The sequence below is a fragment of the Tyto alba genome, unplaced genomic scaffold, assembly GCF_018691265.1.
Source record: "Tyto alba isolate M040663 unplaced genomic scaffold, T.alba_DEE_v4.0 Super-Scaffold_27, whole genome shotgun sequence".
NCBI lineage: Eukaryota > Metazoa > Chordata > Aves > Strigiformes > Tytonidae > Tyto > Tyto alba.
The window spans coordinates 6,500,540-6,516,989 of record NW_024881301.1 but is presented as its reverse complement, the minus strand read 5'-3'; the positions used below and the strand labels follow the sequence as shown (position 1 = coordinate 6,516,989).

The 16,450-nt window shown below is 43.8% G+C and overlaps 1 protein-coding gene across 5 annotated transcripts in view; it reads right to left on the bottom strand.

The window, feature by feature from the left end:
• Positions 1 to 9,166: 9,166 nt before the first annotated feature.
• The window catches only part of KCTD1 (potassium channel tetramerization domain containing 1), a 104,188-nt gene continuing 96,904 nt past the window's right edge, over positions 9,167 to 16,450 (bottom strand). For all 5 annotated transcript variants that reach the window (XM_033001122.2, XM_042798191.1, XM_042798192.1 and 2 more), the window contains exons 4-5: positions 16,116 to 16,421; positions 9,167 to 12,349 (exon numbers count right to left, since the gene is read on the bottom strand). In XM_033001122.2, the coding sequence (XP_032857013.1) occupies positions 12,191 to 12,349; positions 16,116 to 16,421 (465 nt within the window). In that variant the 3' untranslated portion in view covers positions 9,167 to 12,190. The remainder of the gene's footprint in view (positions 12,350 to 16,115; positions 16,422 to 16,450) is intronic.

Sequence of the window (16,450 nt, the reverse complement as noted above, 5' to 3'; positions counted from 1 at the left end):
CTTCCCACTGAAGTTGAGCTGGAGCCCAAGTCTGTAAACCCTGACATATTAAGAGCGAGAAGAAAGTGCAGAATGCAAGATAGAAAAGGGAGCCTTTAACCTGCCAAACAAGGCTAAAACACAAATCTAGTGGTTATGTTAAACAGTCCAAATGAAAATTATCCAAATGTACAGGATTATAGGAGAAGAAAGAGAACAGATGACTGGAAAGAGATGATGAAAAATGGGCTAAGGGAAGAGGCAGGTATAAAAGGTAGGAAAATGGATGGGAAAATCCACTCCAGGATGAGGGAGAGGTCAAAGAAGACGTGAAAGGAGAACACAAGTGGAGGAATGTTGGTGTGACACACAGAAGGTGCTGGGTGTGGGGTCAGACACAGGGGCTTTGCTATCAGGGGCTGAGCCCCATTGCTGATATGAAGAGACTCCCCTGAGGAGAACTGACACCTCTGGAGAGGCTGGAAAATGTCTGAGCTGTTTGCGGTCTCTATGGAAAAAGACATAGGGGTAATAGGGCAGGGAAGGGAGGGCGAGGGGTCCCCTTGTCTTGCCCACCTTGGTGGCCGTTCCCCAGGGACCAAGCCTGGGCAGGAGCTGCAGGAGCCCCTTCTTTTTCAGCACCTGGGGCGGGGGGGGGGTGTGGGTGTGGGGGGGGTACCTGTGGCCTGTGCGGGCAGATGAGGTGCTGCAGTGTTGTGCACCCCTACACAGCACATAGGTATTTGGGAACCAGGGGGCTTGAGAGGTTGCTGAGCTAGCCCGGGAGGGCGGCTCTCCCCACGGACCCAGCCCGGTAACTGCTGGGCAGCCCAGTGACGGCACGTGATGCTCCTGGGCCACCCGGGCTTAAACCACGTCCATGAATATGAAGCTGGGAGTGCAGTTCTGTCTTCTCCTCCTGTTCCCACCCTCTCTCCTGAGCTCGGGGACTCTTGGCCACGGTTTGGGCAGGGTCTCGGCAGCAGAACAACATGCTCACCCCACCTGCTTCCCTCTCCTTTTGGTGAAATACTCGCCAGCACACCGCTCCGGCAAGGAGACAAATGACACATTCAGAAAACACATTTTGGACTTATAAGAGCAGTGAAATGAGGCAGCTGCCCATTGTGGGCAATTTAGCTTAATGCGATACTGAATTCAGCTGTTTAATACACCCAGATGCTCCAGCAGTGAGTGTATTAAAAAAAATTTCTTCAATAAATAATGGAGATGTGAATAGGACTTTTTTTGTTTGTTTCCTTTTTTAATGAAAATGGCAAAACCAGTAATTTGCTACTGTACATCTGCATCAGTTATTTACCATGACATCTTGCTGAGTAATAATCCATCAACATCCAGTATTACATATGGATTCATAAAAAGCTTTACGCTTGTGTTGGTGCATTTTCTGTCTGCCAAACCAATTATATACATTTTACAATAAATTATACATATTGAACTGAGAACCTGCTGTGTTAATTACTCACATTTTTACAGGGAAAAAATGTGGTCACAGAGCGATTTTTCTTTTTAAGCATATTGAGAACATGGCAGAAGAAGATGCTATACCTTCAGTTTTTCAGAGCTGAAAAATCAATATTTAGCCCTACAATCAGTAAAACAAACAGAAAAGTCAGGAAGAACGAACTTTGGGGATGCTTTCTCTGGTGTCTTCTTGCCCCTCTTTCTGTTAGGCATCTGTGTCTTAACTTGCTAAGGTATGGAAATTTATGCATGATTTAATTTATTTCATTATTATTTATTTCAGTATTGTGAGTGTCCCATTGAAATGAAGACTAAACTTCCACTGTAGCGACAGCCAAGGACACCCAGAAGTGCCTTCCCAAAATGGGACCCCACAAGGAAGCTGTGAGGAGCACTGGGTCTACCTTTCTCAAAGCTCTGCTGTTTGTTTGTTCGTTTTTCAGCGACAATGTCACGTAATTATGAGCTGCAGCTTCGCTGTTCACAAAATTTCTATGAGTAATACTTTAAATATAGTTTATTACATCAGGCTCAGCACTGGCACCCGATCGCTTTCAACCCCCATTAGGACTGAATCCCCACTCTGTTCCCTACTGAAAAAAAAGTTGTAAAAGATCTCTCTCAATTGAAAAACCACAAGAGGCCAGAATTAATACCCCAGATAATATGACAAGGGGACGGAAGCAGAACAAAGTGATGTCTTACTTTTAAGAAGATACAAGACAATTGTGATGCTCCAGAAATAAACAGCATAATTTAAGAGTGACACTTGCAGGAAGAAATGCATTTTTGGCCTCTTTGGATCTCTGAGAAGTTCAATGAAGGATGAAAGCCCTTTCCCTGCTGTTTTTATATTTGAGGCAACACATGCAGCCTCTTCTGTTTCTGATGCTGCTGGAAAGGCTCTGTTTTTATTTATGCTTGTTTCATGACAATTCCTAATTGCCACTTGGGAGAAGAGCTCTTCCTGCAAGCAAGTATGAACTTCATCCCACTGCATGGAGCAGAGAAGTTCTGCCTTGCTGCACTTTCCAAAGCAAACCTTTACTCAGGCTCTGCCCTGCCCAAGTTGTCTTAAAACACAGTTAAATGCCAAGGGTGGGGAACAGACAGACACAGAGTACAATTCATTTTTAAGAAAACCAGTCATGTGTTAGTGTAAATAATTAGTGTTTCTGAAAAAAATCTATATATTGTTTCTATTTCTTTCAATGAACTTTCTTACAGTCCATAGCATATGGTGAGCAATACAGAATTAAGTGATGGCCAGGTAGAAGATTGACTTTGTAATTAATATACAGAAGGTGGCAGGACAAAGTAAGAACATCATCTGTAACAAAACAGGCTTTTTCAGGATGTATCTTCTTTTTTGCCCAGCATAAAGTGGCTGGCCTGTATTTTTTATTGCAGTAATTGGTGCAAGAGTTAAGTTTTTCTCCTTTAAAGAATTAAAACAATTAAGATAATTTTCTCCTCCATGCACTTTCAGTCAAACTATTGTCTTTCTTTCACTCTGTCATGCTAAGAAAAAAGTATGTGCTAATCACTTCCTTGCATGCACATTTTACTTGCACTCATCATTTATCGTTCCCACATTTTGTCATCAGTAACCTGACTTAACAAGCGGCATAAAAATACAGACCTAGTGCCAGGGTTGCCAGTGATCCTAAACGCTGATTCTATGACATTGCTGTTAACCATTTTTGATGACTTATAGCTTTGTTTTCCCACATTAAGACCCTTTCTTGTCCACATAGTGTTCTTCCTTCCGTACACTGCTTTCACCTCTGCAGAGCTGAGCTTGCAGTCCAGAGGGGCAGGACCAGGACCCAGGACGCTGAGCCCTCCATCCAGCTAACTACTCAAGCATGCGCTAATTGTCACTTGGGACACAGCTGGCCTGTCCCAGTAATGCCCCACTCACATCCTTGCGTGCTTCCCCAGCACATTTGGCCCCCAGCACCTCTCCACGACAGGTTTTGATGACATTCTCCAGCCTGCTTTCCCCGGCGTAATTTTTTTAAACAAGTCTTGCTGGTTCATTCGAGATGCTGTGAGCACCAGGATTACAGTAATGCTGCTTCAAGCAGACAGTGCTTTTCCTGGCCTGGCCTCACACTTCTGTAGCCAGAGGTATTGCCCCTCTGGAAATATTTTACTCTACTGGTGCATTGCTCTGCAAATAGAAGAGGACCTTGGTGGCACCAAGTAGGGGGGACAGGGCCACATTTCGCTCTCCCTGACAAACCCTCCACCTTTCAGCCAAGTCAATCTTCTTGCAAATGGCAGAAATGTAGAATGGTTGAGGTTGGAAGGGACCTCTGGAGACCATCCTGTCCCTCCCCACCGCTCAAGCAGGGCTACTGGGAGCCAGTTGCCCAGGACTGCATCCAGACAGGTTTTGTGTATGTCCAGGGGACCCAGAGGATTCGCCTGAGGGTGGAGCAGGGAGCTGGGCACCCAGGACACCTCGCTGCCACACCAGTCCCTGGCAGCAGGTACAGGAGCTGCCCTGGCCTGTTGGGTGGTTACAGCACGGCAACTTTTGGGTGGTTTCTTCTCACTGGTGCTGGACTTGCTCACACAGCGAGGCCCAGCGACCTGGGGAAAGCGCCTTTACAAAGGGGCCCTTGGTCACCCCACGCCCCTCGGTCACCACATCTGCTGTGCAGAGCATCAGCTGAGACTGGACCAGCTGAGACTGCTGCAACACAAATAAAGCCAAGCCAAACCTCGAGGACGAGTAAATGCCCTAATTTTTAAAGACATGCTTTGAAAGAGGTGGTTCATCTTGTATTGCAGCTGTTATTAGGCCAATGAGAAAGACAACAAAAAAAGCAACGATCAAGGATGTCACTAGGTCTCTCAAGTTAAAAAAAAAGTAGATGCGTATTTTAAAGGCAGGCATACTAGCTAAAAGATGCTAGAAAAAGACAAAGATAAAGAGGAACATTTACTACCAGTATGTGCAGAAACATCTTGCTTCTCAGCTCCTCAGCACAATATGGCCCTGTACCACATCTTTGATGGAAGAGATTAGAAAAAGACCCATATCATACACAACAGGGAACAGGAAAGAAGCATTTCCTAAACATTTTGAGAAACACATTTTTTTTCCCTACCAAAACAAACTATATGCTACTCTGATTGATTTATTATCTCAGCAGTGCCCTTTGGGCTCAGTGGATATATTAACATTAAGCAGGTAAAGATTTAAGCATAATTTAAAATAGAGCTGACAGCAGCCACGGATGTGACCGATTTCTGCTGTTGTATGGTAAAAAAGACAGAAATGCTCTATTACATTTGGGGAAAAATACAGTTGTACTTGAATGTGATAGTGAGAAGAGACAACACGTAGCAGCAAATTCACTGCCGGGCTGGTGCATGATCAACGTGGTGCAGTAGGTTCGGTCTCACATAGAAGATCCTTCCTCTGAGCCTGACACTCATGCACTCTCCAAAGAGCAACTGGATGATTTTTCTCTTTCAGAAAGTGGCAGATCAATCAGGAATGAACTTGAATACATGAAACATGTTAAACCTACCAAGTTACATGCATTGTATTTGATTTTTCTTAAACATTGTTTCTTTGTGCTTCCTCACCAGCCTTCAAAGTACTCCAAGTACTCTGCTCATGCATTATCTGGTTTCAGGCAAACCAGTGTGGCAGTTTGCCTGAGCTGAGAAAATATGCTTGAAGTCTGCATTCACAGGCGGCTTCAGCATCCTAAGGAAAATGCTTTGTTTTTGTAGCCTGAAAGTATGTCACAAACATGAATAGAATTATACGCTCGCTCTCCCTCGCCCTCAATCCTCTTTACCTTAGGAAAAAATTATACACTTCCAATTACAGGGCCAGTTAAAATCAATACCAAGGTGGGAGAAAACAGATCATTTTTCTTATGGAAGTAACTGTTTTCATTAATTTTTCATTAGTCCTGCTTTTGTTGTGCTATCCATCACTGAAGGAGCTGGTATGCAGTAGATTACATTTAGGTTATCTTACATGCTTCCAGGATTTAGTAGATATTGCCTGATAAAGCTGCAAGCTTTATGGCTTTAACTTACATCTATCAATAATGCATCAGAAGAGAATTTTTCTGCAGAACAGCTGTCCCTGAGCCAAGCAGCTTTCTCCTGGAATAGCTGCACTGGTTACAGCAGAGATGATAGCACAGCTTTTAAACCACTCATCTAAAGGCTACAACTGTGAAAAAGAGGAGCAGATGCTAAAGGAGAAAGATAATCCGTGAGGGTTTGAGCCCTAGTTTGCTGTGGTTGTAATTTTTATTTTGGAGCGTTTGAAGCCAGGAGCCAGCCGTGCCTTGCCCCATCTCAGCAACCACACCTGAAAAACGTTCCTGCCATCAACCATCCTGGCATGCGTCAGGATTTTGTTGTGACCACTATATGAACAACCAAAACTCTCACAAATTCTACTGGAGCTTTTTGTTGCTATTTCTGCACCACTACCACCACCATCCCCCCGCCCCCATTCTGTAATGCCTGAGTTCTGTGGTAAGGAACTGAAACAACAGAAACAGAAAATTGTAGTCACTACTGAAGAGCTGAGCCAGAGGAAGGAGATGAAGAGAGAAGTAGACCCTACTTAAAACGTGAAAGGTGAAGGAAATTTTATTTATTTTTCTCTCACTTGAGAAGGAATTAGAAAAAAAATAAATCCCAAAGATACATCAAGCCTAACATGGTTGTAGTGTTAATTTTTAAGCTTACTCAGACATCTCAGGGATGCCTTGTATTTCCTTGAATAGCTTGCAACTCTCAGCTTAAAAAAAAAAAGAACGTATGTCATAGCACGTTACCGATTCCAACCTCTTTCTGTACTGCAAGAAGGGTTGTGAAGGAGGGGGGCAGCTGAGTGCCACCCTTGAAGCACAGCTAGCCACGTGGATGGGTGGGAGTCGAGCTTCTTCAGCCTTCCCACCTGCAAAATGATCTTATTGCTACCTTCTGTCCTCACAGGTAGAGAGATGCTTAATTGAAGGTTTGTACAACGCTTTGAAGAGACCAAGCACTGCATTAGGGCCAAAATTATTACTCTGGAGCTGCCCAGGCACAGCCCCAAGCAGAAGAAAAACAAGCATTATGAACTGGAGAAAGCAAGGGAAAGAAACACACAGCTACTTTTGTTATTTTCTGGTAATAATATGAGCCACCCAGAGGTGAAGTATTTATTCAGAAGCGGCAGGGATTAGTGAAATCACAGCTACAGATCTTCAAAACTAGTGTCCACACTCTACTTGTTTTGTCTTCTGGTTTTGCAATTTCTAGGAGGTTAATCAAATGAAGTGTCAAACACCCACTGGTGATCCCCATTAAGCCCTCTGGTTTGAACTGAAGCCAGAACAAGCGCAGTACACTAGTTTAGGGCACTTCAGCATGTGCAGTTTTTGTTTTAAGTCAATGCCCACTCAACAGGTCACTGTCTTACCCTCTAGTTTGCATCCTAACAGCAAGCAGGCAAGGCCAGCCATCCCATGCCATGCACTTTCCTCAGGAACACTGATAACGACACTGATGAGCTACGTAACAGAACAGAAGCTAGAAGACCATTTGGGCTTGTAGACGAGATCGTTTACCAGTCCAGACTCTGGAGTACGGAGACAAATCTCCCTCCCTCCTTCTATCTCTCCCCAAGCCAGCAAGCCCAAGCTGTGCTCTGAGGATCAGGGGATGGGGCTTGCTGGGCTGGGCAAGGGGACCAACACCCCACACTCCCCGGGGGGCACAAACCCAGCCTGTTCACACCAATGACAGCATCTCCGGAGAGAAGAGCTCGTGGACATACAGTTTCACTGGGGCCGAGAGAGAAGAGTCTCATCAAACCATGCTTCCTCTGACCTGCAGTGGAAAATACTGTATTTTTTAGAAGCAACATGCAACAGAGACAAAACACGATTGCTGTTGATGCAACGATAATGACAGCTGATCACCACACCGTGCTTCTTCTCATAATCCCTGAATTACATTAATTTGTAATTCAGATAACTTGGCTGTGGGAGAAAGTTCACCATGAATATGGAGGGCAGAAGATGGTATCTGGCCCATAACATCTGACATCAGTTGAAAAATAACACACTTCTCATTATTTTAGGGCCACATGACTCAATAATGTATTAAGCCTCTAGTCAACAAATGTGGGAAAAAAAAAAAATCACAGATTCAAGGAAAAGTGGACTTTTCTCCATCTGTCAGAGGACACCTCCATTTCAGGAGATCATCCTTCCACAAACAGATGTTTCAGCAGGATGGCACTAGGGTTTCCCCTCCAGCATCGACATTATCATACTGGTTACCTGCGAGCAGACCTAGCTCAGCTTACAAGGGAATGAACTTTTGTACTATGTACCTGCATCTTTTTTTTTTTTTTTTTTCTTTTCTGGAAGAGGAGTAGCAGTTTCAATCTCAATCTCAGACAGAAGATACCAAATGCTAAGTCAGTTTTGGGGTCTTCAATAACCAGATCAATGAGGTAGCAGCCAAAGCCAACACAGGGACCTGATGCAACATATTGATTTTTTGGTGGTGGCAATCCCTCCAGACCCTCAAGAAATAATAAACCACTCAAACTGAAGTCTGAGAAAAAGCAACTGGTCTACAGGCCCTAAGGATGTCTTAGTTTCATTTCCACTGTAAATAAACCTCAGGCAGCATGAATGCTGACATACAAACACCAGTTGTCCCTAGAAATAATTCATACTATAGAATTCTGCAGTCAAGAAATGACAGATGGAAATAAATGTTTTTATCTCTCTGAAAAACTGACCATTGATCAATAAAAATTCTCTTCTCACCCCTCAAAATCAAACCCTCCTCATCCAAGTCCGCAAAAACATGAACATAAAAGAAAAATGCACTTGACAAGTCATTTGGGTGACAGTAAAAACCCTGTAATTAGTATAGCAATCAATTTTTAAAGGTTGCTGCAAAAAATTATGTTCATGAACAAAATGTTTCTCTTCAAATTTAAATCAATACCTGTTTAGTACAGAGAAAAATAATTGGATGAGTGGCTCAGCTTTCATGTTTTCAGAGGGCAGTAGGTTGTCCCCCTTGGATTTTGTTATGGATTCTCTGGAGCATCAAAAAGCAATGCCTCAACTATACCTGCCTGTGCCAGGCAAGCACTGAAATGATCAGCTTTCTTCTAGACACATGGCAACAGAGAGCAAAAACGTTCACCAGGCCAGACTACCTGGCCAATAACTACCTGGAAATAGAATAAATTCACAGCACTTATTTACAAGTAGTGTTTCTAGAAAGAGAGATTAACCAAGTGACTACGTGGGACTTCACTTTCTGTGGCACAGGGTAAATTAACTCTCTCTTAAATGGGACACTCACAGTTTAAAGGTTCATTCAAGCGTGTCAGGATCCATACTTACATGATGTAAGTGTTTGGTACATTAAGGAGGCAATAGGGGAAGAACTAAATCCTGGGTTGATGGTTATTGCAGAAATCCAGCATTCACATTACCAAAATAAAAGGTGAAGACCCAGCTCCTCTGCCTGGGTTTCATGGTGGGAAGGGGTGTTGGGTGGCATCTGCAATCTCTGCATGTCCACAGCAGTTCTCCTGGCAGCTGCTTAACCAAGCTGTTGAAGTACAACGTTGGCAGCTACTCTTCACTGCAGCTCTTCCTCTTGTTATTAAATACAGCACCACTGATAGCAAAAATGGAGTCATACTTTTTAATAAAAAATTAGACAAATTTAAACTATTGTACATATCAAAGTTACTAACCTCCAGAAACGAGCTGACCATAATCTGGTCCTTCTTGGTTCCCCCCCCTCCCCCCCGGATATATTGCTCATTTGTCTGTTGATGAGTTTTTCTAAAGAACATTTTTAGAAACACATGGTTACAAGCCTCCATTGCAAACAGGACTAATCTCATTTGCTCTCTAAATATCTACATCTAGCTTATTCCTGTATACATTTTGCACTAGCCATCACTTTGTTTATTCATGACCTCTTACTCCGTGACCACATCGTAATTGCAGAGACATTTATATTCAGGGTCTCAGAGTGATTTTTGACTCCAACAATGAACGCAGGCTCGGTGGGAGGGCGACCGGCCAGCTGGGGATTTGGGAGGAGCACAAAGGTGTCCTCGGTGTCGTTGAGTCGGATGGTTACACGCTGAGCAAGCAAAACCACCGGCTGAGCACAACCTGCCGCCTTTGGGAGCAACACAACAAAAAACATTAGTGGCAAAGCTCCTCGCCCTCCACACCCAGCCTGTGGGGCTGTGGGCATTGCCAGCGCTGGGGCAGGTGCTGGGGTGCCAATTTCGGGGCCGCTGATGCTCCGTGCCAGGCAGGCTTGAGGTATCGGCTGGCCAGGGAGCAGGGAAAGGAGCTGCAGGCCCCCCACCAGATCCAGCATGCACCAAAGCACATGCCCCTACGTAAACACAGCAGCGAGGAGGGCAGGTCTGGATCTGAGAATCCCTTTGGGCTTCACAGAGAGTGTAAACACATCCCCGGGTATGCTGCGGAGGCCCCAGAGGTGAGGCTGCACAGGGAGGTTTCCCAGAGCAAACAGTCCCCAAAACATCACGTCGCCTTGCACCGGTAACTCCTGTACTCTCAATCCGTGGGGGGCTGGCATCTTTTTCAACATCACGAATTTCATACCACTTCCAACAGCGTGAAGATCTGTTAAAAATATTTATTTCCCAGGATTTTAGCTTTCTGACTTCTATGCAAACTAACAACCAAATTGTGGGCAGTAAGAGCAAGCATTTGTTTATTTTGTAAGAGGACTACTGGCTGCTAATTGAAAACAAGCATTTTCAATGAAGCAGCTGTTTCAGTACTGTGAATAGATAAATCAGCATCACATTGAAGATCTAATAACCCACTAATGAACCTTAATTTTTGGATGCCCCCCCTCCCCCATTTCCACATTTCAATAATTTCAAAACCATTGATATGTGCTGCCAGAGAGTTCTTTAGGTGCACTCTCTGACATATTTTAATAAAAAACAGAAAAATGGTAGCTTTTTTTTTTTTTTTTGAGTTATCAGACTATATTAAAAACCTTGTTACATGTATTCAACAATTTCTTTTTTTTTTTTTTTTTTCCTTTTCTTAAATAAATAGCAAAGTGTCACCAAAATGAATGGAACGCCGGCACCATTGCATCAATAGAAATTTCTGTACTAGGATGAATACACAGTCATATTCTGGAATATTGCATAAAAGATATTTCGGAGGAAAGGTGGTGGGGCTGCTGGTGCATCTGAGGTGGTGAAAGCATCAACCCACGAACGGTCCGTGCAGCGGTATCGTGACGTGGCACCTTCGCAGTATCTGACTGGCCCCAACCAGGCGGCTGCGGCCGTGGCCCCGCTGAGGCTCTGCAAGAGAACAGCTCGCAGGACACGGCCTTACCGCCTGCCACCAGCATTAACGCAGCCGATGGCGCAACACAAGGGGCTGCCCCCCTCTCTCTCTCTCAGCAGAAGACCACTAGGCTTTAAATGAGGGAGATAAACAACATTAAAACCAAAGAGGCTGACTAACACTCAGCAGGGCAAGGGCTCGGAGAGTTGCAGCTCCCAACTCCTTAAGTCAAGAGGGAAGCATGCAACTATTCGCTGTTACACTGACGGTTACAGAACCAGGCGTCATTTTTTGATGGGTTTCCCTGGGCTGAGCTGGTGCTATTTTTAAGTCTGACCGACAGCCTCTCTTCAAACCGGGACAAAGCTGACGAAGGACAGCGCTGAAGGAGGACCAGCAACGCGTGGCACACCGGACAGATCCTGCAACGGCGTCTGCTGCCTTTAACTCACTCCACCTGCCACGCGCTGGGGTGCAGTGAGCTAAATCCCACCTCTCTGCTTCTGTTGGCTTAAATCAAACCCTCGGTATTTTAAACAGAGTTTATTGTATTTAATACATTATAAAATTTGAAAAAATTGTAGGAAAGCAGCAGATTCAAACCAGAGCATCTCTACCAAATATTAATTATTCTGGCCCCCTTTGAAAAAACACAAAACAAAACAAAAACAACAAAAAAACTCATTCAAAAGAAAAGTTAACCTTTCACAGCTGTGAGGGCAGACAAAAAGTGTGCGACTTCTGTACAAACTACATTTAAAATTTCAGTCGACTAGCTTTCCAATGCAATGGATGGTCATCTCCTGAACACCTGCCCATCCACCTCTAAAAAAGACAGACATAAACCTCCATATGCAAATAAAGTTGAGTCAAGGTGTGTGCACATTAAAAAGTGGATGGCTGCTTGGCAATGGAAAATGGGTGAACAGTAGTCTATGTATCCCCCAATGGTAATGGCTTGTACACCGTTAAGTGGGTCCGAGTAAGGCCTAGGACACTTAATGGCCATCACAGCACCAACCTCATCTACCACTTTTGTGTTGTTGTGTTTCCTACCCTTTGAGATATACATACATATATATATGTACAGACATACATATACATACATATTTTTTTATAAATGTGTGTGTGTGTTTTCTTTTACACCTTGAGGTTATTATTATTATTACTACTATTCCAAATGTTCCCATATGAATTCAGGTGTGGTCTCTACATTTGATATAGATGTGTCTTTTATTCAATTTTAGTTCCAGGACTTGTTTGGAGTCCAAACTGCACATGAAACGTCCCCCTTTTTTTCCTCTCTCTCTGCCTTTTTTTTTTTTTTTTTTGCATAAAGAAACATGTCCATTTTAGTCCAGAGGCTCTTGCTTTATTCGAATGACGGAGGGTGCACGAGATGTCCTTCTGAGTTCTCGTCTCAGTACGTATTCACTGAATTGGGAAGAGTCCACCCCACCTCCACATGAGCCAACAATCTCAAACCCTCTTTGCTGTAACCTCTCAAGTACCTGCAAAAAAGAGGAAACAAACACTGATGTATAACTAGATAAACAAACTCTTAGCTGTCCGAGGACAATGACTGCTGTTTTCAAATGGCTCCAGCTAGGAAACAGAAGTGGTTACACAGACCCGCTAACTGGTTCCCTTGGCTTCACTGTATTGGACTGATGTTTGCTGACTTTAGCCACTGAGCAGTAAGAGATAAAATGAAAGAATACTTTTTTTTTTTTTTTTTCTTTTAGTACTGTCAAATATATTATTCTTCTATCCACAGGAACATGCCTGGAAAAATGCATTCTCTGCTTCACAAAATTTACAATACAACAGAGAAAATACAGGATTCCATGGCAGACACTGGGAGATGCTGAGCAAACATCTCAACAAAATGGTGACAATGTAGATACTATGGTCATAATTTCAGAAAAGTTACCATCATATTTTCTAGAGACTTAAAAAACAACCGTGATCACAAAGATCTGTGGCTACAGTTACTTGTGGTAAAACCTAGGACCTTTTAATTTTAATTATGGGACCAACAAGTTCTGCCTATTCACCTTTCCTCCCTTTTCACAACCTGAGTGTTGCTTCCAGTGGGAAATACAGTGGCAAAAATTAAAACAAAAAACAAAACAACAAAAAACCCCCACCACACACACCAAAAAAAAAAAAAAAAGAAGAAAGCCAAGGGTCAGGCAGGGGTCCCAGAGTGGCAGGGGGACGCACCCACACGGCTCACCCAGCGAGTGTTGGTGCTAAGACCTCAGGTCCCAGCACCGGCTTCAGGCTGTCACAAGCACGGTCTCTTTCCACACCACTACTCCACTTTTTTTTTTTTTTTTTTTTTAAATTACCAGTGTTCATGGTGTTTTACTGTAACTGCAGGGCCAAGGAGTTCTTTCCACTGTTTATATTCATTGCTACTTTTGTCATCACCTCTATCTGTTCTGCTGCCTGGGCTGCCTTCGCCTCGCCTGTGAAGGAGACCGGCGGACACCACCACACCCCACAGGACAAGGCACCCTCTGTCCAGCGTGACTGGACCTCACTGGGGTTGGGCTGGGAGCAAGTGCCCACCAAGTCTTTCCCAGCTATTTCACCAATTAGCAAATTGGCTTTCAGGTGTGCTGGGACACCAAGGGCAAGCCGAGCAGCAGAAGGCTGCAGAGGATTGGGGTAGGGTTTGAAGAGAGCTGTGGTTTAAAAAATGCCTGAAACAAGACATGCCAAGTTTTTACATGTATTGCTTCAGGTTGGCAAAAGTCTTTCCAAAATACCTGAACGTGGCTAATTGCACAGCTGACAAATATCAAAAAGGAAGGGGTGGAAAGAGAGACTGGGAAGCAACCATCAAAACATCTGTGCAATTTTTGTTTACTCTGATCTTTAGCTTTTAACAGTATAAGCCAAAAATCCCCCAAATATGTCTCAGTGCAAGCCACTGCAGAATAGAGCAGGAGAAATTAAGCCATGGAAAAAAAATGTGATTGTAGCAACTGTTAGGAAACTAACCCAGCCCTGGGCAAATCATTTAGTCTGCACCTCACTCTCCAGGTCTATTGGTAGTCCCTGTCCCTCCTCACATTGTTATTAGGATTGGTAAATGCTTATGTCCTCCAAAAATGGAAGATGCAGCATTATCAACATGGATTTATCATCTCTGTTGAAGCCTGTGCATATTTTGTCACTCTGACAGGTTTTTCACATCAATAAATATGCTTGGCAATTCTTATTTGTATGACAAAAACGTAAAGGTCAAGATAAGAGATAAAATTCTAAAGGATACAACTGCTTTGACAACTATCATACGACATGTGGCTAAACAATCCTTCTTGAAAGTCTTATCCCTTTTCAGTGGTAATCTTACACGTAGAGCTGTTTTAAATTTGCATTAGTCACTATGACAAAACAACTTTGATGTTTCAGCATGACAGTGAAGGCCAATACGAGACACAACTGTCCAAGCATAACATGGGTTAACCAGATTTCAATAGGTCCATCCAGAGTCCTGTGCTAAGTGCTGGCACCTAGGCAGTGCCTGGTGAGCCCTCTGGGGAGGGAGCAGAGCAGAGCTGCTCTGCCTGGACAGAAGGACCTGGCAGATGGGAAGATGCCAAGCTCAGCTTGCAAGTCTCTCTTCTGTAAGGACTCGCTCATGAGCCTGGAGCATTTAGGAGGTGTATCGAAACCAAACAGCATCAAGAGTGCTAATGACAATTCCAGATGTGAAGAAGTGCTCTCACTCCAAAGTGCTGGCTGTACAGGCTGTGCTAACTAGGTGGAGACAGGTGTGTGAGGCAGGTTGTTTTTATCCAAGAAAGAATAAACCAGATGACACTATATCTTATACATTTATTATAATTATTCCAGAAATTACCTGCATTTCTCTCCCAGATTTTTTTCTTATCCATTTCATAACAGCTACTGATTTTAGATATTGCTACACAGAATGATAGAATAGTTTGGGTTGGAAGGGACCTTTACAGGTCATCTACTCCAAACCCCCTGCAATAAGCAGGGCCATCTTCAACTACATCAGGTTGCTCAGAGACCCGTCCAGCCTGACCTTGAAAGTTTCCAGGGATGGGGCATCTACAGTCTCTCTGGCACAACCTGTTCCAGTGTTTCACCAACCTCATCATAAAAAATTTCTTCCTTATACCTAGCCTAAATCTACCCTCTTTTAGTTTAAAAACCATTACTCCTTGTTCTATCTCAATAGGCCTCTACTATGCCTATTAAACAACAACAAAAAAAAAAAAAAAATCAGGAAAAACTGCTGAGAGAGGAGGGTCTTCCCTAAGAACATAGAAATAGATGGGTCCCTATCTGCAGTAAGGAGATATGTCTATGTTACCACAGCAAGGAGGAAGACTGAACACATTTTCTTTGTCCAAAGTAAAAAAGTATATGGTAATTTATTAAAGTATTAGAGAGGTCTTTATCAAATGCAAAAGACCCAAGTAACACTGGAAAAAGGACACATTAGTTTTTAACCACACCTGTGGTAACTTCCTCCCCCCGTCGTACCCTTCACATTACATTCACATTACACACCCTGCCTGAAAGTTTTGTTGAAGGGTTAAAATTCTCCTAAGATGTCCCAGTTTGAAAGACAGCAGAGCAGGCTGAGGCAAAGTGCCCTAATGAAGGGTAAGACTCAACAGATGCCTTCTCCTGCAGCTGCAGGCTGCTCCCTTCTCTAGAAAGACTGGGTCCTGTTTCAAGAGGAAGGAGGACGACGGCACTGGCGGTGTTCTCCCTCTGTGGAAGCTTGGCCCTCCTTTCAGCAGCTGGCCAATCCTACTGTCCTGTCATCTCTTTCTCACATTTATTCCCCTTTCCCCTCACTTCTCATTTGTTACACCTAGAATAAGAGAATGGGGATTTTCCTTTTTGCTCCTCTGTTCTTCCTATTTAGTTTCAGAGCATCTCCACTACCTTTCTCAGGTGAAGGGACAGCTCCCCATGCCCTCACAACAGGCTCTGTGGGGATACAGCATCTTCCCTCCCTGGCTTGAGATGTCCCTGTGCTCTCTCGTCAAGCCAGAAAACAATTTATAACAAGCAGGGCAAGGGATTGGAAGCAGGCTTCAATGGTCACCCTCCGTTCAAATGTCAAAAAAACGTTTCTCCAAATGTGCAATGTCTTTATATTGAGGCAAACATGTATCTCCTAAAGCAGTTTTTTAACACTACTGGAGTTTGCCTGCAAAGGTACCCACTGGTACCTGGCCTGCAGGCTCCCTTCCAAAAAATGCATACATGACTTCCTACCTGAACTGAGTTGAGGTGACAGTATCCGTTCAATGGAAATCGGATGACATGCGTCGAGTCGTGATTCCAGCCGGCGTTGACCGAATTACACATCACGTCACCGATTTCTGGAAAGACTTCTTCTATCAATGACTTATCGCCACTCAGTGTAATCCTCTCTCCAAGATCTGGGGCAACTCGCACCACCAGGCACTCACAAGACTTTGAGAAGCGGCCACTCTCCCGGTCCTGTTTCCACCTTTCCATCTCTCCTAGCATGGGCTGAAGCTGGAAATACTTTGCTTCTTCATATAACAAACTGTAGTCCTGAAAGACACACATATTACTGTACACAA